General features: G+C 43.7%; 2 protein-coding genes across 2 annotated transcripts in view; one reads left to right on the top strand and one right to left on the bottom strand.

Annotated features, from left to right (window-relative positions):
- The first annotated feature begins 1,015 nt into the window (after positions 1-1,015).
- On the top strand, positions 1,016-1,774 carry LOC111974678 (chemerin-like receptor 1). Its single transcript, XM_024002594.2, has one exon. It carries the CDS (start codon positions 1,016-1,018, stop codon positions 1,772-1,774), a length of 759 nt encoding a protein of 252 aa, XP_023858362.1.
- A 71-nt stretch (positions 1,775-1,845) lies between these two features.
- LOC111974677 (sialate:O-sulfotransferase 2-like) overlaps positions 1,846-25,176 on the bottom strand; it is an 88,648-nt gene continuing 65,317 nt past the window's right edge. The window contains exons 4-9 of the mRNA XM_024002593.2: positions 19,801-19,985; positions 16,949-17,070; positions 16,414-16,588; positions 9,167-9,331; positions 7,488-7,688; positions 1,846-4,841 (exon numbers count right to left, since the gene is read on the bottom strand). Coding sequence (XP_023858361.1) covers positions 4,483-4,841; positions 7,488-7,688; positions 9,167-9,331; positions 16,414-16,588; positions 16,949-17,070; positions 19,801-19,985 — 1,207 coding nt within the window. The 3' untranslated portion in view covers positions 1,846-4,482. The remainder of the gene's footprint in view (positions 4,842-7,487; positions 7,689-9,166; positions 9,332-16,413; positions 16,589-16,948; positions 17,071-19,800; positions 19,986-25,176) is intronic.

Genomic DNA, 25,176 nt, shown 5'->3' with positions numbered 1-25,176 from the left:
TAATCAGATTTGTACCATGACATGTAATTCAGCCCACCTCACCAACTGTCAGATCATCTGCTGTGACACTGAAAGTCAAGTGTAATTACATACCCAAGCTGAGAATCATATTGGAGAGTCCTGTGTTTACACTCAGGGTGAACAACACATGGACAACACATTTCACACAACCATTGTGTGACTTGATTAATGTGAACTCATTGTTAATGTATTTGTAAAAACACAACCATTGTTCTGTTCAATCTACCTCTTTAATTTGTTTATCTGATGAATAAGATGAATAGGCTAGGATCTTGTATTGCAGAGGAAGGCAACCCTGGTTCTGGAGTGCCGCAGGCACTTCATATGTTTGATTTAACCGACCTGGAAGACCATGTGTGTTGAATTTAGGCAATCACTGAACTGATCAATTAGCTCAGTAGGTCGGGTGTGGTGACTAGTTGTAACAACATCCTGTTATATGTGTGGTACTCCAGGAACCGGGCTGCCTACCCCTGTTGTTTGTATATTGGACCATGTTTGTAATTATTTATGGTAAACCACAGAAAGAAAAGCTGCTTGTTAAAAGGAACTTAACTGGGAAGCAGAAAGAGCATTGTCACATTCTAACTTCTGCAGCAGACTGTTTCTCCCTTTTTCTGATTAAATCCAATGTTTTGAGAAATAGAAAGTTAATTGATGTACACTTGTTAGGCTTTATGTTAGCTTACAATCACAATACTGTTTTGGTTTAATGTACATTGTTTTAATGTATTTAATAATTAAAAGTCATGTGACAGAAACAAACTGCTGTGTCCAACCATCTTTATGTGTATGCCATGAACAGTTTATTAAAAAAGTGCATGTAATAACATTAGTTACCCAGCAGTTGCAAAACAGCATGCATCATATATGAGCCTGCTGCCTCTGTAATGTCCAAAGGGCCAAAGTCAATGTTTTGTATTGGATGCTGTACCTGACCAGGTTTAGGTGTAGGTGTAGGTTTATTTTCCCTTCATTATACATTTCAAATTAAATGTCAACGTCAGTTCATGAATTTACTCCTCCCAAGTATGTAGATTTCAGAACCCACAAGACATGCTTCACAGAGGTTTCATGCGCCTCCCTCCTGGTAGTTATCTTCCTGCTGGGGGTTTGTAGGAATGGGGTGGTCATCTCGATTGCTGGTCTCAAGATGAAGAAGACAGTCAACACCACATGGTACCTCAGCCTGGCCGTCTCCGACTTCATATTCTGTGCCTGTCTCCCCTTCAACATCATCTACATGGTAACAAAGGAATGGATCTTTGGGCTGTTCATGTGCATGTTCACCTCTTTCACGATGTTCCTTAACATGTTCAGCAGCATCTTCCTCCTGGTCATCATGAGTGTTGACCGTTATGTACTGGTCGTATATCCAGTTTGGGCCCAAAACCAGTGTACCGTGAGGATAGCCTCTGCAGTTTTGGTCCTTGCCTGGGTCATCTCTGTTGCACTCAGCATTGCCTCCATAATGTGTCATGTCACCACAGACTACACAACAACATGCTTTAACAACTACCCATCCCAAAATAGCCACCTAATTGTAGTTGTGAGTCGATTTGTCAGCGGCTTTGTGCTCCCGCTCCTCCTAATCATCTTCTGCTACTCTGTCATCCCACTGCAACTGAGGACCAACAGGATGACCAGGTCCTCCAAGTCCTTTAGAGTCATGACTGCCCTGATAGCCATGTTCCTCATCGGCTGGCTCCCCTGCCATGTCTTCATTATACTGCAATCCAGAGCCAGGGATTAAGTTTATCTAACTGTTATTCCTGAAGGTCTGAAGATATGATGGACTAAATACATACTAACCAGCGTCTGGTGTACTTTTACTACCATACAACATTTATTTCAGATTGCATGTTTATTTGGAATCGCAGTCCTTCACTTCCATTCTATTACCTTATTTATAATCACATTACATTCATTCCATACAAAATACATTCAAATGTGACACCCCTTTCGAGATAGTGCTAGCCTGTCAATGAAAGCAAAAAAAAAGTCCTATGTCAAAAATAGAAGAGATAGCTCCCATTTACTTGTTGCATTATAAATATATTGGTAATTTTGTGGCACGTACTATAAAAATATATGTGTATATTTTGGAAGGAATTTTTTCTTTCATTGCACTCTTTCTACATGTGACCAATAGAGACACATTATACATCAGTCAACATAAAGTGGTGGGTGTACAAAATCAAATGCTTCACTTACAGATTATTTTTGATGTATTTTAGCTTTCTATTCTCTGTTGCACTTTACCTATGGCTGGGACTATTATATAGCTTGTTTTGCGAAACCAAAGCAATCTAGAATATGGGGTGTGTCACTTTCAGCATTACTCACCTTCAACAAAAATGATCAGGGGTCGTATATCAAGAAAAAAAAGCATTGAGGGGAAAACTCTAATCTCAAATCATCTATAACTTGAATAAATGCCTTTTGGGCCTTTAGGGTAGTAAGCATTCAGCTACAGTACATGCTACAGCTGTATTAACCTTACAGTGAAACACTTTTTGGATCATATTCAAGTTAAATAAATGAAGACAAATATTTAAATAATGAACCTTCATTATCTCTTAGCTCAAACAGAGACAAAATATGAATTTTGATTGATTTTGGTGTGTTTGAGTCATTATAGGCAGGCAAATTTGACTGCCCCCCCATAAAAAGGTATAATTTGAAGTGTTAAACTATCAGGGTATGCTTGATAACTCCACAGGTTTTGATCTAACGTGCCTCAGCCACACAGTGAGGTGGCATACTATTATTGATTGTTAACCCTGCCTCTTCCCTGCCTGTATTGAGATCTATGAGCCAAATGGAAATCTCAAACGTTCGATCAGTGCATTGCACTGGCACAATATTTGCAATCATTGCATAACAACATCCTTGGTATTTTGTTTCATAAGCTAGAACACTCTCGACACTAGTGTGTCAGATGATGCATTAAGCGGACAGTTTAATATCAAATATCATCAATAATATATTCACATTACCAATAATATTTGATATTAGTAATCATTTTATTTTCCCTACATTTCAACTTAAAGCCAACAGTCAGCTGACAGAAAAGGCACCACATTGTAATTTTGCTTCAAACCACCATTATAAGGAAAGCAACAAGTTCCGCAGAGTCATTTAGCAGAAGTGGTCGTTTCAAAATAGCGCTGTTTGCAGAAAACTACATTCAATAAATCCACAATAAATGTATCATGCGCAGTGTGTCTGGCTGACCACATCTGAGGAGACCAAGGATGAACAAGCTGTCGATGAGTCGAGGCTAGTTATTGAAAAGGCTGTCTTGACAAGAGTCAGGAGTGTTCCATAGAGCCTGTTGGTCAAAATAAACTATGGAGGGTTAATTATTTAGTGTTCCAGAGCTGTTGCCAGTAACCAAAAGGACAGATGTAATGACTCAGTAAGACTGATACAGCACCGTTTTAAGTGAGGCCACTGCTTCAGAGAAGCAGAGCAGCTGTTTGATGGTGCTGTATTACCTCTTCTTGTTAGAATACTGCTGAAGTATGAGGAGAAGAGTGAAGATCTAGCCTCATGGTGGGTCCACAGGGGTAGATGGAGAGATAAGTGTTCAGTCCCATTCATTACCTCTTTTAGATGGACACGGGGGTTTTCGCCAACCAAATCCAAGTCCAATAGTACGGTTTTGACCACCTCCTAATTTTAAATCTAGTAGCTCTCAAACATACTGTATTCAGCAAGTGGAGGTATAGATTTTTCATCTCTAACAAAACAAAACATTTAGTTGCAAATGACAGAACGTTAAAAGGTTTTGTGACATTTCAAACCATTTCACAAAAGAGTAATTGTTCTCCTAATCTGTGATAGCAGCAGATCCTATTCGTAATTCACATTATGCATATAAATAGACTTCTTACAGTGCTTTTTCATCACTTTCCCGATGAACAGGGATTTTATTTTGTGGTCGGCTGACAGTAATCCAGCCAGTATTTACTTGGATGGGCTTCCAACACAGCTACTGTACCTTCACGTTAAGTCATAACGCACACACGTGCATAGAGGGAGAAGTGCTTTTCATTGGTGTGTATTTGAGTTTCCTAATGTCAAAGGTCAAATCAAAATCAATGTTCAGAGTGCTGTGCTGAATGTATGTTCATCAGCCAAGTAGTTAAATGTCCTTTTTAAAGCAGTATACAGTATGATGCTGTTGTCCTAATCAATACGGTTGTGTGCCTGTCAGTCAAACAAATAAAGGAAAGGGATGTGAGAAAGAAGGAGACAGAGAAGTGGAGGGGAACAGAGAAGTATATTAAATAAAAACGTATTTCCTACACATTGATTTTCAGTTCATGTGACTTTTATATTTGACGCCATTTGGACATGGATGCCATTAATTAATCCTAGAATGAAGGAAAGGGATAGAAGAACAGAGTGAGAAATGGAGAGAGAGAGAGAGAGAGAGGGAAAGGAGAGGAGATATTATCTCGGAGTCGGTCGGTACTCCTTCGGCACCCCGGCCATGTTCCTCTTCTTTAGGGAAGCGTCTACAGTCATGACAAGTTCGTCAATGCTAGTGCGCATCTCAGGTGTGTACGGGTCATAATCCAGTTTACGCAGGCCGGAGCGCTTGAATTTACCGTCCTTCTGTCCCTCTACACAGAGCAGGCGGTCCTCGGCCACCTCCAGGTCCAGAAACAGGACCATGTCCTTGAGCTTGGAGAACAGATCCCTCTTCAGCTCCTCAAAGTGGACCACATGGACGTTCCTCCCATAACGCAGCCAATCCCGTGTGTGGGACGCCCACCAAGGAGCATAGTTCTTCACAAACTCAGGCCACTCTGCAAAACAACACAGAACACCAGAAGCAGATGAAAAATGATTGAGTTGTGTGAGAAGGCCTAAAATCTTAGTTAAGGGTACACAATTGATCTCTAGCATATATCAGTTATATCCAAAGTAAATAATTCTAATCCAAAATTGGAAGAAAACACCTATAAAACAGGCACTATTGGCTGTATGAGCAGCCCAGCGAACAGCAGGAAATTTTTTAATTTGAATGTAATTTTAGAATACACTGATATTATTTCATTTAAGAGGTCTGGTGCAATTCACCAAGTGTAATCACAGCACATAATGCCTTCTCTGAGACCCGGGATTCCTTGGGGGGATTAAATTAATGACACAGAACAAAGCAAGTTTTTGTCCTTTTAACAGACAGACCTGCTGCAGTCTGGGAGGCTCAGGATTTACCACCAGGGTCAATGGAGAGCTGCAGGGGCGGGACATACTGTAGAGCAGGTGACAGCTAGGATAGGGATCTACTGTTGTGGCACCAGTAGGTCTACCAGCACCCTACAGTATACACTGTCCTTCAGTTGACTGCTAAGACAGTTCAGTGCACCGTACCTTTTTGGAATACTTTACTGCAGAAACCTTTCAATCTTTTATAGGCCACAGTCCATAAAGGAGTTGGCAGGCGAAACCAGGGCTGCTTTAGCATGTATCTTTATTAGGAGGAGAGGGATGGTTGTTAAAGTGTAAGTCTGCTGAGTTAGCAGTGCAGGCTTGGGGATTCATATGATATGAGAGTGGAAGTTATACTGCCATAGTGAACTGCAGAAGAACATTGCATGTTAAAGTGCAGCAGTGAAGCAGAGAAACAGTCTGCCACAGTTCCCTTATCAGATAGCGAAACCAAATCTGGAGAGCCAAAACACCACAGCTATTGAATCCCTCTTGACAAACCTCATGCATTGTATGCCATGAAGCATTGGTAAATACAGTAGGCAGTCCTAATCCGAGTAGGAGAGTACAATTCAACTATTTTAATGTAGTATGTGAATAGATAGAGATTTGTTTGTTTGTCAGTCAGTTGGAGTTCAGTTACAGTGGCCATGGACCAAGGTTGTTGAGCCCCTCTGGACATCAGGAAGTACAGAATGTTAGTCTATAAGGGAGGCAAAAAGCTAATACAGTACACTGAAAGGAGCTGTGTGAATAACTTAATTATGTAGGTCAGGGATAATTGTTGGTTTAGGGATTGTAAGATAATCTTTTTGACAAATTCAATAATTTGACGTAATCATCCAGAGACCACTTCCGAATATGACACATAGCCTACCGATACTTATGCATGTGTAACATTCAAACACTACCGCCAAAATAATTTGTTTTGCATTCAAGGTAATTGTGAGGCTGCAGTGCATTAAAAGGCATCAGTAACTCTAACAGTAACTCTAACGTCATCATAACAACCTACAGTACAGCCCCCCTTTAAGGCCTGGGGCCGGTGATTACACAGCTGGGGCCGACTCTTACACAATGTCCTGCTGAGTCAGAGGTTCCATCTCGAATGGCACCATATTCCCTATTTTGTGCAATACACAGTATAGAGAATATGGCAGGGTTCCCCAATAGACAGCTAACGGGCCAAATTTGTCCCGTGGGTAATTCTATTTGGGCCCCCAAGTTGTTAGACATAAAAGACTGTAAAATCACCAGGAAATCAGCTCAAAGTAATTTTTATTTAGAAAATATGTTCCCAAACTTACAAGGGATTTCAGATAGGAGCTGGTTGCCATGGTTACTGACACACTCTGAAATGTGTGGAGGGAAACATTTATAATATGACAACATACCAAAAACAATTCTGCCCATCTTACAACATGAGGCCAAAACCCCATTATATCATTCTGATATTGAAAGCCTCTGTGGTTGACCACATTACTTAATAAAAACTCCATTATAAGGAATAAGGTTTTGAAGTGTCTGTCCTATATCTAAAAGTTATAAGAAAGCTCAGGAAATATATTTGCTTTGTTTTTACACACATTTAACCCCTTATTTTGGTTGGCACAAAACTACTTCCATTCATTTGTATGAGTCATGTGACTGGGTTTTGATGGGGAATATTTTATTATGTTACTTAAATTAAAGCACTGGTGCATCAGTAAACTCTAGGGGGTTTTAATAAAGAGAGAGCCACTGAAAATGGGCATGCAGTAGCATGATGGGGAAAAGGCATATCCACAGTATGCCAAGCCTGTTCATATCTGTTGATTTCACCTAGTCATGACTCATCAATAATTTACATCACATACCCTTATTACTGTGTAATTATACTAATGTAATTACTGTTACAAGTATTGTAATTACTAATGATTGTACTTACACTGTAGTTACAGCAGTAACCCTATTAATCTTAGCTCTAACCCAAACTCTAGCTTCATGTCCACACCTCGGCTCAACCCCAACCCTAACCCTAAGTACAGTATAAGTACAGTTTATTAAAGAGCACTGTAATATAAAGTGTAACTGACAGTTGATTAGATGAATAATTTTCATTGCAAGACAGAGGAAGGACACAATGCACAAATACAGTAGGTCGAAAAAAGTTTAAAAAATAAGCTTTGGCATTCGCTGAGGACGAGATACTTTTTGTGGACACAGTGACAACATGTTGTCATCATTGGCTAAAGTCTCACCTTTCCCTCTCCAGTGGGCCTGCGAGGCGAATCCAATATGGCCTCCATACTTGCGGTTGAACTCAGCCATGAGGGCTTTGTAAGGGTTGCGGATCATGACGATGCTGGCGTCAAAGGCTTCAATCTCCTTCTTGCCACTCTCATGTGTTTTAATGCAGATGGTCCTACCACTCCGCCAATGGTCTCGCTCACCTTTGAAGCCTTAGAAAAAAGTATATATATACAGTACCAGTCAAAAGTTTGGACACACCTACTCATTCAAGGGTTTTTCTTTATTTGTACTATTTTCTACATTGTAGAATAATAGTGAAGACATCAAAACTATGAAATAACACATATGGAATCATGTAGTAACAAAAAAAGTGTTAAACAAATCAAAACATATTTAGATTTGAGATTCTTCAAAGTAGCCACCCTTTGCACACTCTTGGCATTCTCTCAACCAGCTTCATTAGGTAGTCACCTGGAATTCATTTCAATTAACAGCTGTGCCTTGTTAAAAGTTAAAATAATTTATTTCCTTTCCGTTTGAGCCAATCAGTTGTGTTGTGACAAGGTAGGGGTGGTATACAGATGATAGCCCTATTTGGTAAAAGTCCAAGTCCATATTATGGCAAGAACAGCTCAAATAAGCAAAGAGAAATGACAGTCCATCGTTACTTTAGGACATGAAGGTCAGTCAATGCAGAAAATTTCAAGAACTTTGAAAGTTTCTTCATGTTCAGTCGCAAAACCCATCAAGCGCTATGATGAAACTGAGAGCCTCATGAGGACCGCCACAGGAAAGGAAGACCTAGAGTTACCTCTGTTGCAGAGGATAAGTTCATTAGAGTTACCAGCCTCAGAAATTGCAACTAAAATAAATGCTTCACAGAGTTCAAGTAACAGACACATCTCAACATCAACTGTTCAGAGAAGACTTGAATCAGGCCTTCATGGTTAAATTGCTGCAAAGAAACCACTACTAAAGGACAACAATAAGAAGAAGAGACTTGCTTGGGCCAAGGAACGAGCAATGGACATTAGACCGGTGGAAATCTGTCCTTTGGTCTGATGAGTCCATATCGGTTTCAACCGGCGTGTCTTTGTGAGACGCAGAGTAGGTGAACAGATGATCTCTGCATATGTGGTTCCCTCCGTGAAGCATGGAGGAGGAGGTGTGATGGTGTGGGGGTGCTTTGCTGGTGACACTGTCTGTGATTTATTTAGAATTCAAGGCACACTTACCCAGCATGGCTACCACAGCATTCTGTAGCGATACACCATCTCATCTGGTTTGCCCTTCGTGGGACTATAATTTGTTTTTCAACTTGACAATGACCCAACACAACTCCAGGCTGTGTATGGGCTATTTGACCAAGAAGGAGTGTTGCATCAGATGACCTGGCCTCCACAATCACCCAACCTCAACCTAATTTAACACTTTTTTGGTTACTACATGATTCCATATGTGTTATTTCATAGTTTTCATAGTATTATTCCACAATGTAGAAAATAGTACAAATAAAGAAAAATCCTTGAATGAGTAGGAGTTCTAAAACTTTGGACCGGTAGTGTATATATATATATATGGAAATGCATAAAGTGTATTTTTACTGTGTAAGTGACTGCATGACTTCCCGATGTATGACTAGCCAGTACCCATGTCATATTTTACGTCTAGGTGAGGCCTACAGTACCTTTGTTGTAGAGGGAGCCATCAAAGTAGTAGCTGCCTGTGTAGAAGCCGGTGGCCAGCTCTATGAGGTGGCGGGCCCATGTGTTGCCAGCCCCGGGGAAGCTGGCCAGGGCAATCAGCTGCTTGGAACGCGTGGGCAGGAAGCGCCGGTCCATGCAGCGGTTATCTGAGGGAACACAGGATAGAACACAGGTCACACACGTGATACACAATAATGAATGAGAAAATTAAATACACAGACTTATTTGTGTTCCTTACTAAAAATAGTCTTATTAACCTGCCACAGAATTGAAATAGCTGGACAGTGAGTGAGAATGTCAAAGGGTCTCTGTACTTTAGCTTGACAGTAGGAATCTCAAACGGCTTCTATAAGCCCCTGAAGGACTGGTGAACATAGACAGCTCTTTCAGGGTCATACATCCTAGACCTAGAGCAGACATTTCTACTATAGAGGAAAAAATATGTAATGCCTTTGAAATCCAGTCATTGCTTCAAATGTCCTGCACTGTAAAGACAAATCAATAACTTGCTTGTAACAGATGACATTCACATTCTGACTATCTATGAAACTCACTTGGATAATACCTTTGATGATTCAGTGGTAGCAATACATGGTTATAACATCTACCGTAAAGACAGAAATGCCAATGGGGTCGTGTTGCGGTCTATATTCAAAACAGTTCCTGTATAGCTTAGAGAGGATCTCATGTTAAATACTGTAATATGGCTACAGGTTCATCTGCCTCACCTAAATAACATTCTTGTGGGAAGCTGCTATAGACCACCAAGTGCTAATAGTCAGTATCTGGATAATATGTGTGAAATGCTTGATAATGTATGTGATTTCAACAGAGAGGTATATTTTCTGGGTGATTTAAATATTGACTGGCTTTAGTCAAGAAAAAACTGTAACCAGTGCCTGCAACCTGGTTCAGGTTACAGTCAACCTACCAGGGTAGTTACAAACAGCACAGGAATGAAATCCTCAACATGTATTGATCACATCTTTACCAATGCTGCAGAAATGTGCTTTAAAGCAGTATACAAATCCATAGGATGTATTGATAACAATATAGTAGCCATATCTAGGAAAACCAAAGTTCCAAAGGCTGGGCATAATGTAGTGTATAAGAGGTCATACAATAAGTATTGAAATTATTCTTATGTTGATGATGTAATTAATATTTTCTGGTCTGTGGTGTGTAATGAGGAGCAACCAGACGCTGCACTTGACACATTTATGAAATTACTTATTCCAGTTACTAATAAGCATGCCCCCATTAAGAAAATTACTGAAAAACAGTTAAATCCTCTTGGATTGATGAGGAATTTAAATGTTTTATGGTTGAGACGGATGAGGTAAAAGATATGGCAAATAGGTCTGGCAGCACAACCGATTGGAAAACGTACCGCAAATTGAGAAATCATGTGACTCAGCTAAATAAAACATAAAAAATAAACTGTACTATGAAAAAGAAATGATATAGCACCTTAAATGATTTTTTTGCCAAAAAGGCAAGCCCGGCTCCATCATTCATTGAATCAAATGGCTCATTCATCACAAAACCCACTGATATTACCAACTACTTTAATGATTTTTTAATTGGCAAGATTAGCAAATTTAGGCATGACATGCCAGCAACAAACGCTGACACTGCACATCCAAGTATATCTGACCAAATTATGAAAGACAAACATTGTATTTTTGAATTCCGTAAAGTGAGTGTGGAAGATGTGAAAAAAGTATTGTTGTCTATCAACAATGACAAGCCACCAGGGTTTGACAATCTGGATAATAATAGCGGACAATATTGCCATATCTTCAATTTAAGCCTACTAGAAAGTGTGTGCCCTCAGGCCTGGAGGGAAGCAAAAGTAATTCCACTACCCAAGAATAGTAAAGCCTCCTTTACTGGCTCAAATAGCCAACCAATCAGCCTGTTACCAACCCTTAATAAACTTTTGGAAAAGTTGTGTTTGACCAGATACAATGCTATTTTACAGTAAACAAATTGACAACAGACTTTCAGCATGCTTATAGGGAAGGACATTCAACAGCACTTACACAAATGACTGGCTGGGAGAAATTGATGATAAAAAGATTGTGGTGGCAATTCTTTTCAACTTCAGTGTGGCTTTTGACATTATCAATCATAGTCTGCTGCTGGAAAAACATATGTGTTATAGCTTTACACCCCGTGCCATATTTTGGATAAAGAATTAGCTATCTAACAGAACACAGACGGTGTTCTTTAATGGAAGCCTCACCAACATAATCCAGGTAGAATCAGGAATTCCCCAAGGCAGCAGTTTAGGCCACTAACTTTATTCAATCTTTCCTAACGACATGCCACTGGTTTGAGTAAAGCCAGTGTGTCTATGTATGGGGATGACTCAACACTATACATGTCAGCTACTACAGCGACTGAAATGACTGCAGTTAGTTTCAGAATGGGTGGCAAGGAATATGTTAGTCCTAAATATTTCAAAAACTAAAATCATTGTATTGGGACAAATCATTCACTAAACGCTAAACCTCAACTAAATCTTATAATGAATAATGTGAAAATTTTGCAAGTTGACGTGACTAAACTGCTTGGAGTAACCCTGGACTGTAAACTGACATGGTGAAAACATATTGATACAACTGTAGCTAAGATGGGGAGAAGTCTGTCCATAATAAAGTGCTGCTCTGCCTTCTTAACAACAGTATCAACAAGGCAGGTCCTACAGGCCCTAGTTTTGTCGCACCTGGACTACTGTTCAGCCGCGTGGTCAGGTGCCACAAAGAGGGACTTGGGAAAATTACAACTGGCTCAGAACAGTGCAGCACGCCTGGCCCTTAAATGTGCACGTAGAGGTAACATTAATAATATGCATGTCAATCTCTCATGGCTCAAAGTAGAGGAGAGATTGACCTCATCGCTACTTGTTTTGTTATTTTGTTAAGAAGTAGTGACACCCATGCATACCCCACAAGACATGCCACCAGAGGTCTCTTCACAATCCCCAAGTCCAGAACAGACTATGGGAGGCGCACAGTACTACATAGAGCCATGACTACATGGAACTCTATTCCACATAAGGTAACTGATACAAGCAGTAGAATCAGATTTTAAGAATGAGTAAAAGTATACCTTATGGAACAGCGGGGAGCAGGGACTGTGAAGAGACACACACAAAGGTACAGACACATGCATACACACACAAGTGCTAGCATACGCACTCTACACACATACATTGTACTATTGTTGTATGGTGGTATTATATATTTTGTATTGTAGATACAGTGCATTTGTTATTCAGACCCATCTACACACAATTCCCCATAATGACAAAGCAAAAACAGTTTTTATTTTATTTTTGCAAATGTATTAAAAATAAAAACTGAAATATGACATTTACATAAGTATTCAGACCCTTTACTCAGTACTTTGTTGAAGCACCTTTGGCAGTGATTACAGCCTTGAGTCTTCTTGCTTATGACGTTACAAGCTTGGCACACCTGTATTTGGGGAGTTTCTCCCATTCTTCACACACACTATTTGGGGAGTTTCTCCCATTCTTCTCTGCAGATCCTCTCAAGCTCTGTCAGGTTGGAGGGGGAGCGTCGCTGCCTAGCTATTTTCAGGTCTCTCCAGATATGTTCGATCCAGGCTCTGGCTGGGCCACTCAAGGACATTCAGAGACTTGTCTCGAAGCCACTACTGCGTTGTCTTGGCTGTGCTCTTAGGGCCGTTGTCTTGTTGGAAGGTGAACCTTCACCCGAGTATGAGGTCCTGAGCGGTCTGGAGCAGGTTTTCATCAAGGACCTCTCTCTGTACTTTGCTCCATTCTTCTTTCACTCGAGCCTGACTAGTCTCCCAATCCCTGCTGCTGAAAAACTGCCCCAAAGCATGATGCTGCCACCACCATGCTTCACTGTAGGGATGGTGCAAAATTTCCTCCAGATGTGACGCTTGGCATTCAGGCCAAAAAGTTCAATCTTGGTTTCATAAAACCAGAGAATCTTGTTTCTCACTCATGGTCTGAAAGTCCTTTAGGTGCTGTTTGGCAAACTCCAAGCGTGCTGTCATGCGCTTTTTACTGAGGAGTGGCTTCCGTCTGGCCACTCTACTATAAAGGCCTGATTGGTGGAGTGCTGCAGAGATGGTTGTCCTTCTGGAAGGTTCTCCCATCCCCACAGAGGAACTCTGGAGCCCTGACCAAGGCCCTTCTGCCCCGATTGCTCAGTTTGGCCAGCTCTAGGAAGAGTCTTGGTGGTTCCAAACTTCTTCCATTTAAGATTGATGGAGGCCAATGTGTTCTTGGGGACCTTCATTGCTGCAGACATGTTTTGGTACCCTTCCCCAGATTTGTGCCTCGACACAATCCTGTCTCAGAGCTCTACGTACAATTCCTTCGACTTCTAGGCTTGGTTTTTGCTCTAACATGCACTGTCAACTGAAGGACCTTATATAGACAGGTGTCTGTGCCCTTCCAAATCATGTCCAATCAATTTAATTTACCACAGGTGGATTCCAATCAAGTTGTAGAAACATCTCAAGGATGATCAATGGAAACAGGATTCACCTCTTTAAAAAAAAAAACTGTTTTTGCTTTGTCATTATGGGGTATTGTATGTAGATTTAAGAGGGGGAACAAATATTTTATCCACTTCAGAATAAGGGTTGTAACGTAACAATATGTAGAAAAGGTCAAGGGGTCTGAAAACTTTCCGAATGCACTGTATGTAGTGGTGTAATAATATAATATGATGTAATGTTTTATATTTTGTTTTATATGTAATGTAAGTGCCTTAATGTATTTGGACCTCAGGAAGAGTCACTGCTGCCTTGGTTAATGGGGATCCCTAACAAATACAAATACAATGACACTCTTGAACTAGAGATTGCTTCATATATGTGTAAGCTAAGTCACCCTTGATACAAGTTCCTGCTTAGCAACAGTGTAATGTGATGTACTACAAGGCAAAGGCCTGTGAGTAACATCACTGCAGTGGTGTAAAGTACTTAAGTAAAAATATATTAAAGTACTACTTAAGTAGTTTGTTGGACTTTACTTCACTATTCTTATTTTTTGACAACTTTTACTTTTACGTCACTACATTACTATTTTCCCTAACACCCAAAAATACTCAATTTTTCTCAAAAATACTAATTTTCAATGCTTAGCAGGACAGGATTTTTTTCTCCAAATTCACACACTTGGGTGCTGTCTGGTTTGCTTAATATAAAGAATTTTACATTATTTATACTTTTACTTTTACTGTTGATACTTAAGTATATTTTAGCAATTACATTTACTTGCAATACTTAAGTAATACTTAAGTAAGACTTTTACTCAAGTAGTATTTTACTGGATGACTCACTTTTACTTGAGTCATTTTCTATTAAGGTATCTTTACTTTTACTCATGTATGACAATTGAGTACTTTTTCCACCACTGTGTGACTGCAGGACTTGGTTGGTGTGAGAGCAGCCCTGTGGTGGTTATAATGTTGCAACTCTGGAGACTGTTTTAAGGAAGCAAGAGATGATACAATACGTCAGTTTGTGTTCTGGGACAGCTGTTGATGCACAGGCTTTCGTCATACTGGAGCAGAAAATAAAGGTCACATGAAACATGGCCAGTGATTAAGAAACAAAGAATTGTGCAATTTATATAGCCAATGTGTATACTACAGAATGTTTACGTTTTAAAATGTATTTGACTGTTTTTTTATTGTATCCTTATATAATATGACTGGTCCAGAACAGTATGTTGTTGTACATTGCTTATTAGAGCCTCTATTTCCAGTTCTGAATGTAAGAAGAGCTGCTGCAGCAGTAGGGCAGCATTGCTCACAGCCTCTCTGGGCATCCATCCACTGAGGTGAGAGAAAAAAGCAGCAGCAGCATCCATGGTGATGGTAAAGTGTAGTGTAAAGTGTGGTGTATCACAGGGCAGCTCTCTAGGCCCTCTACTCTTTTTAACTTTTACCAATGACCTGCCATGTATGTCCATGTATGCTGATGATTTAACCACAGCTAATGAGTCAGCTAATGTGCATCAGCAACCACAGCTAATGAGTCACTGAAACCCTTAACAAAGAGTTGCAGTCAGTTTTGGAATGGGTGGATAGTAATAAACTAGCCCTGAAAATCTCTAAAACTAAGAGCATTGTATTTGGTACAAATCATTCCTTAAATTCAAAACCGCAGCTGAATCTGGTGATGAATGGTGTGACTGTTGAACAAGTTGAGGAGATTAAATAACTTAGTGTTACCTTAGATTGTAAACAGTCATGGTCAAAACATATAGATTCAATGATTGTAAAGATGAGGAGATATCTGTTCGTAATAAATAGTTCCTCTGCTTTTTTGACACCACACTCCCCAAAGCAAGTCCTGCAGGCTCTAGTTTTATCTCATCTTGATTATTGTCCAGTCATATGGTCAAGTGTTGCAAAGAAAGACCTAGTTAAGCTGCAGCTAGCACAGAACAGAGCGGCACATCTTGCTCTTCATTGTAATCCGAGGGCTAATATTAATACTATGCATTCCAGTCACTCTTGGCTAAGAGTTGAGGAAATTCCAAATTGTTTGCATAGTTAATTTACACACAGCACTGACACACACACTTACCCCACCAGACATGTCACCAGGGGTCTTTTCACAGTCCCCAGGTCCAGAACAAATTCAAGGAAATGTACAGTATTATACAGAGCCATGAGTGCATAGAACTCCCTTCCATGTTATATAGCGCAAGGGAACAGCAAACCTGGTTTCAAAAAACAAATAAAGCAACACCTCTCCCCCATGTGACCTACTTGTTGTGTGTATGTACTTATAGATGCACACACACACTACATGTTAATGTTTTTAAATGTAAATTGTAATGTATTTTATCTGCAATGTATTTTTCGTTATTTGTCGGACCCCACAAAGACTAGCTGTCACCATTGGTGTCGGCTAATGGGAATCATAATAAATCAAATCAACTGGTGATGGTGTGAAAGCAGTGGGCTAGCTGTTTCACAAGAACACTCTCACCCATGCTCAGAAACACTGTACACAAATGGTTTCCTGTACCACTTCCAGCACTCTGCCATTCTCTTCTACTTAAAGAGCATCAAAACAAATACATGGAAATCCATCCTTTAATATGAATAACATTGGTAATGGTAATTGATGTAGTTATATCCAGTCACTACAACTAGAGAGGGCTTAGAAGGATGAGGTCAGTGACAGATAGTGGCTTGTTTACCTTGGACCTGTGTCTGGTACACCACAAAGTACTCGTCATTCCCACAGCTCTCAAACTCCTCGCCATGGCAGCGGTGCAGGCACATGTCCTCATCCTCCATCTCATGGAGGGAGAAGTGGGGGGTGGGGAACCCACAGAGACACCTGTCTCCAGCCAGGACTGCTAGGGACAGCTCCTGGAGGACAGGAAGGAGGGAGCACAGGAACATCAGAGAGAGAAAGATGATGTATAGGCATATGATACACACACTGATACACGCACACACACACACACACACAGTGTTTTTAACATACAATGTTAAGTTACATATTCGACACACATTGACATCACATTGACGTCTTACATCAGCAGTTACTTAATAATAAATAGTTGAAACAACGAGATTTTTTTTTACAGTGGAAGCATGTGCAGGCACACATACACATGACATGTACGCACACATGCACATAACACAAATACACCTGCTCTCACTCAAACAATACCAAGCAAACAGACATCACAATCTCACACATCACAATATGTACATTTCCCTCACCTTCTCCGTACACATGTCCACACACTTCTCCACTGACATGTTCTGGATGACAGCGCTGATGGGCAGGGCCAGGGTGACATTGTCAGGCCTGTGGAAGCACCCCTTAAAGATGGCACTCCCATCTGAACCAAGGACAAACACAACATACTAGATTAGTATCAATCACTAACACATTTTCATGTGTGTTCTGACTGAACAAAGCTTTCAGTTTGACCCCTATAGTATCCACTGACCCCTCCCTTGGCCTCACTAGGAACCTAACACAAAGCATGAGGCCCTGACCCAGCAGTGGCCTGCACTGGATCAGGGACTGCCTGGCTCTCCTGCACTGGCTGTCTCAACACCCTTTAGCCTCAAGCTGTCCCTATGGGCTACCACAGTGCACACACTGTAGAACAGCAAATAACAGGCCCAACCATACTGTAGAACAGCAAATAACAGGCCCAGCCATACTGTCGAACAGCAAATAACAGGCCCAACCATACTGTAGAACAGCAAATAACAGGCCCACCCATACTGTAGAACAGCAAATAACAGGCCCAGCCATACTGTAGAACAGCAAATAACAGGCCCAGCCATACTGTAGAACAGCAAATAACAGGCCCAACCATACTGTAGAACAGCAAATAACAGGCCCAGCCATACTGTAGAACAGCAAATAACAGGCCCAGCCATACTGTAGAACAGCAAATAACAGGCCCAGCCATGCTTTAGAACAGTAAATAACAGGCCCAACCACACTGTAGAACAGCAAATAACAGGCCCAACCACACTATAGAACAGTAAATAACAGGCCAACCATACTGTAGAACAGCAAATAACAGGCACATTGACACTTTCGCTCGCTCTCTCTGTCTCTCAGTTCAGCTATTCTCTGTCAATAAGTCCATCTTCCTCTATCTCCTCCGCCTGCCGTCTCAAAAAAGACACCCTTTCCTTTTTTGGTAATGAAATGCTTAATTGGAGCTTCCTCGGCTAGCGTGTCACTTAACTATATAAATTATCAGTCCAGGGCCCCGAGAACTAGAGCACCATTCTAACTCTATTAGGTCTGTGTGTCTTACTCATCATGGTAACATATCATAGATGCAAATATTAAGCTGCATGAAGTGCATGTATGTTAGCCTAGGTCTAATGTGTGGGGAGACTACACATGATCTTTCTGATTCAGTATTACAAATAGGTATATAGAGATAGGGGAAAGGGACATGATAACGGGAAAGGAAAGGGTGAACGAGAGGTAGGAGTTTTTACTCAGAGATTTGGGTCTTATGTCTCTACAAACGTTCTGCTGCTGATCAGAGGGGAAAATGGGAGGCTGCACTGTTTCCCAGGCAACCTGATGATAACAGTCTGCAGTGCAGAGGACAACAGAGGGCAAAACATCCTCCCGTTCATTTCCTCTTTTGAAGCATGCAGCGGGGTTCTTGTCACATGATTACTGCGATCAGGGTCAGAGGTGTCAGAGCATGCTCAAACACATTTGAAAAAGAGCAATGCTCAGCCATCTGGAATATGCATGCTTCAGCAAACAGGAAAAAAGGAGAAATAACAACAATTACAGAACAGTGTTGTTATTTTAACCCCGAATATAAACAAGCTTGGAGCCTCTTCCAATAGATATACTACCATAGATTGTGGATTGGTGTCTATGTGCGTATCGTTTAAGAGACCTAGGAGATAGTAGAAGTGGTGGAGGAGGAAGGGTTTGAGAGGGAGTAAAAGGAGAGGGAGGAGGTGCACCCTACCCTGTTGCCTCTGAACATCCTATCACACTTAACTACCCGTCCCACCCATAGACATTAATATCAGTACATAGCGATAACGCGGACATCATCCATGTATTCCTGTGGAAAACTCCTGATGGCGTATGAAGCCGGAAGTATTTGAATTTGAAGTTTGCCATTTTGCTGAATGGGCCTGAACGGCACCAAAAAATTGCTCATGTGGTCGTTTTCATCCTGCATGAGAGAGTCAACCAGAAGCCTCCTTGTAGCCTGCCGGCCCGTGATTGGTCTATGTCAGCACGTGGTCCTGTGTGACGATAAATGTAGTAGTATTTCATGAAATATCTAGATTTGTATTGAACTTTAAAATAATTCACTGTGGGGATCAAACTTGATAATCCAACACGGCTGTCTCGAGTCCAACACGGCTGTCTCGATTTTTTTGATTTAGCCCTTTGGCGATCGTAGGCTTTCTAGGGCACACCAGGGTTTTTGTTCTCACAAAACAAGAGCCGTGTTAAAGTGAAAAACACGGCTCGCTGGGCTAGGTAGCTCAGCTCTTTGGGGGAAAAGTAAACAACTAAACCGGGTTGCACCCGACCCTGGCAAAAGAATTCACCGTCAAACCACCAAAAACTATAGTGTAATTGTCTATAGATTGTCTTTGGTATAATTGTTTTTAATAACCTGCCCAGGGACTGCGGTTGAAAATTAGCCGGCTGGCTAAAACCGGCACTTTTACTGAAACGTTGATTAATGTGCACTGTCCCTGTAAAAATAAAATAAATAAACGCAAATAAATTATAAATAAATAAACAATAAATTATAATAAATAAATATTTTATTAGCATAATTTATTAGCATTGATTGCAAAACAGTGCCAGGGACTGTAGAATCCTTTCAAGTATCTAGTTTGCAGTTAGTTAACCTATAATTAAAATATTTTTTTTTTGCCTATAATATGAGGTAGAAGTCAGTCATGTTGAAAGAGAACAGCACTGTGGTATGATTGCCTGGCTGCTCCTATCAGTACCCCTCTGTTTGTCATTGTGTGGGGTGCACCATGCCCCCTTAGTGGAGTACCCATGCCCAGGTGGAGTGTGGTGATAGGTGGTTAAAGCTCACAGTGGCGCGCTGACTCCTGGCTCAGCTCCAGTCTGTAGATGGACAGGCGATTGGCCCCTCCACACAGGTTGCCCTTGTCGCCCTTACACTGCATGATGCATTCACTCTCAGAGGCGTTGGGGGCCTGGATCTTGTGGCCACAGTAGCACTCCGCCCCAAACTCTAGGCCTGAATACAGGTATCCCCTGGTGAAAGGAAAACAGAGCGGGTTAACATGTTAATATCATCAATAATGGGGGGGATCACGTGACCCTTGAACAAGGTGGCCGCATGAACTGACAGCTCCGCACAAGTAATTTCCAATTCTTATTCTTACCTTCACTTCAAGTTAAACCCCATTAGCTTTAGTCAAAAAATCCATGGTGGTTACAAAAGTGACATTTTTGCGCTGACTCGAGCAATAGCAGTGGAAAAAGCCTCAGAGAAACAACTAGCTTCAGAAAAAGCTAGCGCCATTAGCCAGGAGCATGAGGACCGTCCCTTCCCGAAGCCCAACAACTGCCAACCTCATCCTCTGTCGCAGACATCCTTTCTGAGCTGAGATCCAAACATACAGAACTCAACATCAAACTCAGCTCAGTGTGATAGGGGACAAAGTGACGACCCTGGAAAATGCCTTGCCTGACATCAACAACAAGATAGCCATCAACGTAGGGCGCCTGGATGAGCCAGAGTGGGGAATACAATCATTGGAAAACTCAATGGCAGGTGCAGTGAAAACAATAGCATATGCTGAAAAGGAAACAGAGCATCTGGAAGAGAAAACAGAGGACCTGGAAAATAGGGGGTGAAGGAATAACTGTGTTCTATTAACCCTGTCCAAAAAAGAAGAGGGAAACATGTCACTGATGCGCTACCTACAATACAACCCCCCAGAGTGGCTCCACCTGTCCACCGATAGGCCCATAGAACTGGAGAGAGCTCACCGAGCACTGAGGCCCCCACCAGCAGCCAGACAACCACCGCGCCCAATCGCCATACGTTTCCTGAGATTTCACTGACAAGGAACGAGTGCTACAGGCGGTGAAAATCAACACCATTCCAGTGTAAAACGCTAAACTCACCTTGCACCAAGACCTGTCAGCTGGAATACGTCGAAAGCGCCGAGAGTTTGACGAGGTGAAGAAACACTTCATTAACCCAAGGCATCTTCAGGGGATTCAAATACCCAAACGCATTCAGGATTCTTCACCAATGAGCCCTGTCACACTTCAAAACTCCCGAAGAGGCAAATAGGTTTTTGAAGGACAATCCTGGCCACTGAGAAACGGACCAATGACTAAAAGCGATTACTGTTATTACTATTGGAGGTAAGACAACATATCTGCCATCCAATAACCCAGCCACCCCGCGAAATGTAATTATAGCCGTCTATTTATTATTTTGGGGGGCTGCATAAGGGATTGGTCCTATAGCCTAACCTAGGCGTGCTAAAGATTTTGCCTACTTTTATTTCCAAATTTTTTGCCCCTTTTTTGATCTTGTCTCATCACTGCAACTCCCCAAAGAGCTCAGGAGGCGAAGGTCGAGTCATGCGTCCTCCAAAACATGACCCGCCAAGCCGCGCTTCTTAACACCCGCCCGCTTAACCCGGAAGCCAGCCGCACCAATGTGTCGGCGGAAACACCGTTCAACTGACGACGAGGTCAGCCTGCAGGCACCCGGCCCGCCACAAGGAGTCGCTAGAGAGCAATGAGCCAAGTAAAGCCCTCCCGGCCAAACCATCCCCTAACCCGGACGACGCTGTGCCAGTTGTGCGCCACCCTATGGGATTCCCGATCAAGGCCAGTTGTGATACAGCTGCGCCTCTCGGGAGGTGACTTACTTCCCCTTTTATGTCAAGTGAGAAAATTCACCATTTACAGGCTGTTATCTTGTTTGTAGAACATATAGGCTATTTGGCAGACAAAGTGATCAGACACTGTGTCAATTCAATATCAGGCCTATAGCTTACTTTTACATTTTTATTCAGAATTTTCACCTCGCAAGGCTGCCAGCCCAGAAGGCATTCCTAGCCTCGTCCTCAAAGCATGCGCAGACCAGTTGGCTGGTGTGTTTACGGACATATTCAAACAATCCCTATCCCAGTCTGCTGTTCCCACATGCTTCAAGATGGCCACCATTGTTCATGTTCCCAAGAAAGCTAAGGTAACTGAGCTAAACGACTACCGCCCCGTAGCACTCACTTCCGTCATCATGAAGTGCTTTGAGAGACTAGTCAAGGATCATATCACCTCCACCCTATCTGACACCCTAGACCGGCTCCAACTTGCTTACCACCCCAATAGGTTCACAGACGACGCAATCGCAACCACACTGCACACCGCCCTAACCCATCTGGACAAGAGGAATACCTATGTGAGAATGCTGTTCATCGATTACAGCTCATCATTTAACACCATAGTACCCTCCAAACTCGTCATTAAGCTTGAGACCCTGGGTCTTGACCCCGCCCTGTGCAACTGGGTCCTGGACTTCCTGACGGGCCGCCCCCAGGTGGTGAGGGTGGGAAACAACATCTCCACCCCGCTGATCCTCAACACTGGGGCCCCACAAGGGTGTGTTCTCAGCCCTCTCCTGTACTCCCTGTTCACCCAAGACTGCGTGGCCATGCACGCCTCCAACTCACTCATCAAGTTTGCAGACGACACTACAGTGGTAGGCTTGATTACCGACAACGACGAGACGGCCTACAGGGAGGAGGTGAGGGCCCTCGGAGTATGGTGTCAGGAAAATAACCACACACTCAACGTCAACAAAACAAAGGAGATGATCGTGGACTTCAGGAAACAGCAGAGGGAGCACCCCTGTCACGTTCCTGACCTGTTTTCCCTTGTTTTTGTATTTATTTAGTATGGTCAGGGCGTGAGTTGGGTGGGTTGTCGATGTGTGATTTTTATGTTGGGATTTTGTGTGTTCGGCCTGGTATGATTCTCAATCAGAGGCAGCTGTCAATCGTTGTCCCTGATTGAGAATTAGGCAGCCGGGGTTTCACAGGGTTTTTGTGGGTGTTTGTTCTTGTGTCAGTGTTTCGCCACACGGGACTGTCACGGTAGTTATTTTGTTATTTTGTATCGCATATTGTTATGTTATATATTAAATCACCATGGAAACGAACCACTCTGCGTATTGGTCCGATCCTTCTCGCCTCTCCTCGTCCGAGGAGGAGGAAGAAAATGACTATCGTTACAGAAACACCCACCGCCAAAGGACTAAGCGGAGTGGAAAAGGGCAGCGACAGCAGCAGCAGAAACAGACACAGGACTCCTGGACTTGGGAGGAGATCCTGGATGGCAAGGGACCCTGGGCTCAGCCAGGGGAATATCGCCGTCCCAAGGCGGAGTTGGAGGCAGCGAAGGCAGAGAGGCGCTGGTATGAGGAGGCAGCGCGGCGACGCGGTTGGGAGCCCGAGAGTCAGACCCAAAAATTTCTTGGGGGGGGGGCCACACGCGGAGTGTGGCAAAGCCAGGTAGGAGACCTGAGCCAACTCCCCGTGCTTACCGTGGAGTGAGAGGGCGTCGTACTGGTCAGACACCGTGTTATGCGGTGGAGCGCACGGTGTCCCCAGTATGCGTGCTTAGCCCAGTGCGGGCTATTCCACCTCGCCACACTGGTAGGGCTAGGTTGGGCATCGAGCCGGGTGTCATGAAGCCGGCCCAACGCATCTGGTCTCCAGTGCGTCTCCTCGGGCCGGCGTACATGGCACCAGCCTTACAAATGGTGTCCCCGGTTCGCCAGCATAGCCCACTGCGGGCTATTCCACCTCGCCGCACTGGCAGGGCTACGGGGACCATTCAACCTGGTAAGGTTGGGCAGGCTCGGTGCTCAAGAGCGCGTGTACTCCTTCACGGTCCGGTATATCCGGTGCCACCTCCACGTACCAGTCCTCCGGTGGCAGCCCCCCGCACCAGGCTGTCTCTCCGTCTTCTCTCTCCAGTTGCTCCCACCTGTCCAGCGCTGTCAGAGCCTTCCTCCTCTCCAGCGCAGCCAGAGTCTGAGCTGCCTGCCTGCCCAGCGCTGTCTGAGCTGCCTGCCTGCCCAGCGCTGTCTGAGCTGCCTTGAAATCAAACTGTCCACTTAGGAAGCAACACTGTGTACAATAAATTTCACATGCTGTTGTGCAAATGGAATAGACAAATGGTGGAAATTATAGGCAATTAGCCAGACACCCCCAATAAAGGAGTGATTCTGCAGGTGGTGACCACAGACCACTTCTTGTTCCTATGCTTCCTGGCTGATGTTTTGGTCACTTTTGAATGCTGGCGGTGCTCTCACTCTAGTGGTAGCACGAGACAGAGTCTGCAACCCACACAAGTGGCTCAGGTACTGCAGCTCATCCAGGATGGCACATCAATGCGAGCTGTGGCAAGAAGTTTTGCTGTGTCTGTCAGCGTAGTGTCCAGAGCATGGAGGCGCTACCAGGAGACAGGCCAGTACATCAGGAGACGTGGAGGAGGCCGTAGAAGGGCAACAACCCAGCAGCAGGACCGCTACCTCCGCCTTTGAGCAGGAGGAGCACTGCCAGAGCCCTGAAAATGCCCCCAGCAGGCCACAAATGTGCATGTGTCTGCTCAAACTGTCAGAAACAGAGTCCATGAGGGCGCGACGTGGACCCCACTTAAACAATGTTTTTTCCCGCCTCCTTAATCGCCCCCGTGGCTTCCTAACCACAACCACCCTCCATATCAACCCCACTGAACCAAGGGGTAGCACCGGACTGAGGGGCAGATCCTGGCTGGCGGGCGGCTCTGGCAGATTCTGGCTGGCTGGCGGCTCTGGCAGCTCCTGGCTGGCTGGCGGCTCTGCAGCTCCTGGCTGGCTGGCGGCTCTGGCAGCTCCTGGCTGCTGGCGCTCTGGCAGCTCCATGCTGGCTGGCGGCTCTGGCAGCTCCATGCTGGCTGGCTCTGGCAGCTCCATGCTGGCTGGCTTGGCAGCTCCTGGCTGGCTGACGGCTCTGGCTGGTCATGGCTGGCTGACGGCTCTGGCTGGTCATGGCTGGCTGACGGTCTGGCTGTCATGGCGGCGATGCCTGGCTGTCATGTCTAGCGACGGCTCTGGCTGCTCCTGTCTGGCGGACGGCTTCTCGCTGCTCCTGTTTGGCGGACGGTTCTGGCTGCTCCTGTCTGGCGGACGGCTCTGCTGCTCCTGTCTGGCGGACGGCTCTGGCTGCTCCTGTCTGGCGGACGGCTCTGGCTGCTCCTGTCTGGCGGACGGCTCTGGCTGCTCCTGTCTGGCGGACGGCTCTAGCGGCTCGGGACAGACGGGCGGCTCTGACGGCTCGGGACAGACGGGCGTCTGACGGCTCGGGACAGACGGGCAGCTCAGCACAGCGCTGGGCAGGCAGGCAGCTCAGACAGTGCTGGGCAGGCAGGCAGT

Source organism: Salvelinus sp. IW2-2015, linkage group LG15 (assembly GCF_002910315.2).
Source record: "Salvelinus sp. IW2-2015 linkage group LG15, ASM291031v2, whole genome shotgun sequence".
NCBI classification, from domain to species: Eukaryota; Metazoa; Chordata; class Actinopteri; order Salmoniformes; family Salmonidae; genus Salvelinus; species Salvelinus sp. IW2-2015.
The sequence above is the reverse complement of the archived record's forward strand: the minus strand, read 5'-3'. Positions and strand labels throughout refer to the sequence as shown.